Source organism: Orbicella faveolata, unplaced genomic scaffold (genome assembly GCF_042242905.1).
Source record: "Orbicella faveolata isolate gen_17 unplaced genomic scaffold, um_ofav_v1 contig_34, whole genome shotgun sequence".
NCBI lineage: Eukaryota > Metazoa > Cnidaria > Anthozoa > Scleractinia > Merulinidae > Orbicella > Orbicella faveolata.
Genome location: NW_028301563.1, coordinates 25,029,083 through 25,032,726, shown reverse-complemented (window position 1 = coordinate 25,032,726; position 3,644 = coordinate 25,029,083). Strand labels below are relative to the sequence as shown.

Below are 3,644 nucleotides of genomic sequence, written 5' to 3'. Positions count from 1 at the left end.
TGTTCCCTTGGATAATATATAAACTCTGACAGCACTGCTTTAATTATTCGACCCGGAAACAATTTTGTGAAGATGCCAATAGAGTTAAAGAGTTGGGCGTCGCAGGTTCTACGTAAACGTGATGTTTTTTTCTTTTTTTTTTTTTTTAATTCTCATTAGCGTTCTTAAAGGTCCGGCAGCTCTTCCTATCCGTCTCCTATATCATATTTATTAAGGTATCAAAGCGGAGACCGCTAGTAATCTGGTTTCGCCACAATGTTTGTTGGCCTCTAAGGGCGGGTCGAGGCGGGGTGTTGAACGCACAAATGTAATGGCAGGCTGCTGTAAGGGTAGCCACCCTATGCAAACCTCTGTTTGGTAAGCAAATACAGACGGATTGGGAGCACTTTCAACTCAACTCCTGCGGAAGACACAAATGTAATAACTAGTAACAAACATAACAAAGGTCACAAGAGTAATAACAATCGGCCTCAAATGTAACAAAGGTCACAAGAATAATAACAATCGGCCTCAAATGTAACAAAAGTCACAAGTGTAATAACAATTGCTCACAAATGTAGTAAAGATCACAACTGTAACAACAAATGATCGCAAATATAATAATACCATTTAATTGTTCAGTAAGCGTCAATGAAATACATAACTGTCTTTAGTGAAACTTTTTTTTTTTTAACTAATGAAATTACGCTGTTTAACTTAAAAGTGACTTCGCTGTATTGTCTTTCTCTCAGAGCTCTCGCCTGTGGTTCCGTTTTTAGGAATGTGCTCAGGACTTTGTCTTTACTTTCGGCATATTTCACTCGCATAAACCAGCATCTCCATGAAAATTAGTGACGCGAAAGAAAACTATGTTTAGTAACACGAGATTTGATGGTGTTTTTAGACATGGAGCAATAATTTTGAATTTACCAACCACGATCGGAAGATGAAGTAAACTGAAAAGACAATTGCCGCCATGAGCTCGTCCTGCCGCACGTTACCTGCCAATCACCTATTGTTAGAGCAAGGTGATCCCTTTCTGGTATGAATTAACATTGACGTTAAGGCGTTAGAATGCTTTACAAGGATGACGCCACCAAAAAAACAAACAAACAAAACTTTTCGCTTTTATTCCGATCGAAAATTTAGCGAAGATAGACCAACCTTTTAATTTAATTTCCAAATTTGCAGTCCCTCAACCGATGGACTGAAGTTTCGCCAGCTTATTGTGGAACATTTTCCCTCAATTTATTTTGTTTCTTTTTTGAATTATCTTCATGTTTTTTCACAGGAACTGCAGATGATTTGTTAATCTAATTACTTTCTTTCTACGCACTTCAAAGAAACATCAAGAAATTATCGATTTATGTTTTTGCTTCTCAAGAACAAAAAAATTTAGACGCTAGACTACAGACGCACTAAATAACTATCTTTAATTTCAAAAAAGTGATGATAGGTGTATTTTTATGACAAGGCGTTATCTGAAGGCTGTTCTAAAAAACGCGGAGTGCGGACTGTTTAAAATAGTAAAAAAAAAATAGTAAATATGCAAAGAAAACTTAAAAATGAAACAAAATTTAGAAATGAATTGAAAGAATAATTAAATACGTAAACAAACTAAAACTGGAAATTTAGGAAATAATGGTAAAAGTTCACGCTGCCTGCGGTGGACCGTTGATATCGGGACTGTCTAATCAGCGCGGGTCACGGGTAAAGAGGTGCTAAGGTTTAGTTCCACTGACTTCTAGCCGGTCTATCATCCTCTTCTCAGAAGATTTATTCTTCTCGCCACAATGGAATGTGAAAGTTAAGACTCTTGCTCGGTCGAGCGTTTTTGAAACAACTTTAACGAAATCAAAGTTACGATAAAAATGTTCGCTGGCTAAAAATCTTTAAAAAGAACATGACCTCTCGGCGGTCAATCTACAGCCTTCGACGGATAAAAATGGAATCCAGAATGACAAAATACATGCAAGAAAAGGCGAGATAAAAATAAGAAGAAAAACAAGAGCAAAGTCAAAATGTGTAAATTAAGTGACTATTGTTTATAAAAGAATACTATTTTCGTTTGGAATCGGTTTAGAATTATTGTCAGCATGCTTCGTAGCAGAGGTGTAACAAGCCTCCAAAGTTTTTCTAATGCGAAAAAAGCCTTTGTCGACGACACTAGAATTATCAAAATCTATGCAATGGTCGAATGACCACGCATGTTTCTCAATGTTTGACCATTAGTACATGTTTTGACATTCCTGATATGTTCTTTCTTACGAGTTTCAACACACCGGCCAGTTTTGCCTACATAACACCAATCACAATCGGCGCAGGGTATCTTATAAATCACGTTCGGTTGATTTTTGATACATGGTCTGAATTTGGGAAAAGGAAACTCTTGCTGTAAAGACTTGAAGGGGTTATTTACAACTTGAATGTCTCGCCTTCGAAGAATTCTTGTTAGTGGTTGCGTGACACCATTGATGAAGGGAAGGACGGCAAAACTGTTAGGGTTCCCTTAAGGCGCAGCCCATTAAAAAAACAAACAAACAAAACATGCAAACCAATTGTTTAGGTGTGTGGGCGGTTTGGAAAATTTCTGCTTCAAGATGCTGGAAATAACATAGGAGGGATAGTTGTTGGCTTGTAGAGCATCAGTGACGTGGTTGATTTCGGTATTTTTCTCTTACGATGTGCTAGGGAGTTTAATTGCGCGATGTAGGAGGGTCTCAGCTGGAGTTTGTCATGGTGAGACGAAAAGTCTCAATATCTGTCCGTGTGGGTTGCTTTGCGATATTTAACAATTAGATTATTCGCTCTTGATTTCTATGAGGTGATAGCTGATGAGGTAGAATTCTTACTATAGTTTACTTCAAATAACGGTTTCCAGTTATTTCTTGACGTATTATTAAACTTTGCGCCAGAAAAAAAAAAACAGATCGCTCGGATTGAATTGTCATTTAAAATTGAAGTTGTGTGCGCGCGCGCATCAGTTTTTTTCAATAATTTCAATAAGCCGTAAGTGTCCTTCATTTCCTCAAGTTTTCCTCCAAAACTTTGGAAAAACGAAAAAACGTCGCCATATCCTAGACGACCTCCAACCACTGCACACTAATGGCTGATAGTGTTCAATGGCTCAGCCAATCACATTACAGCATTTGCATTAGTATACAAGTAGAATTCTGCTGAACATCGATAGTGATCGTGTCATCCTTGTGGGAAACCAAAGTATTTAAGAAAGCGATCTGTTGCTCAGATTCCTCTTCAATGGTGAATGAGATGTGTGGGTCGATGGAATTAAGTGTAGTATGAAAGGAGTTGACAGCATTCCTTTTGATAATACAAAAAATGTCATCCACACAGCGTTTCCATACTTTAAGCTGTACTTCAGACGTGTTGATGGCCATTTCTTCGATCGCTTGCATGCACAAGTTCGCCACCACAGGGCTGACGGGGCTACCCATCGCGAAACCATGGATCTGTTTGTATATCTTGTCATCATAAATACAGTAGCTGTTAGATAAGACAAAGTTCAACAGTGAAATGATTTCATTGCTGTCCAGGCTCGTGCGTGAAGAAAGTGTGTCGTCCTTGAGTAGTTTATTGCTTATGTGATCACAGGCTTTATCTACAGGAATAGCTGTAAATAGTGATACTACATCCAAGGATAGCAT

General features: G+C 38.0%; 1 protein-coding gene across 1 annotated transcript; it reads right to left on the bottom strand.

Annotated features, from left to right (window-relative positions):
* Window positions 1–3,119: 3,119 nt before the first annotated feature.
* LOC149105421 (uncharacterized) lies at window positions 3,120–3,644 on the bottom strand. The gene has a single exon (XM_089272353.1). The coding sequence runs from the start codon at window positions 3,642–3,644 to the stop codon at window positions 3,120–3,122; it is 525 nt and encodes a 174-aa protein (XP_089128479.1).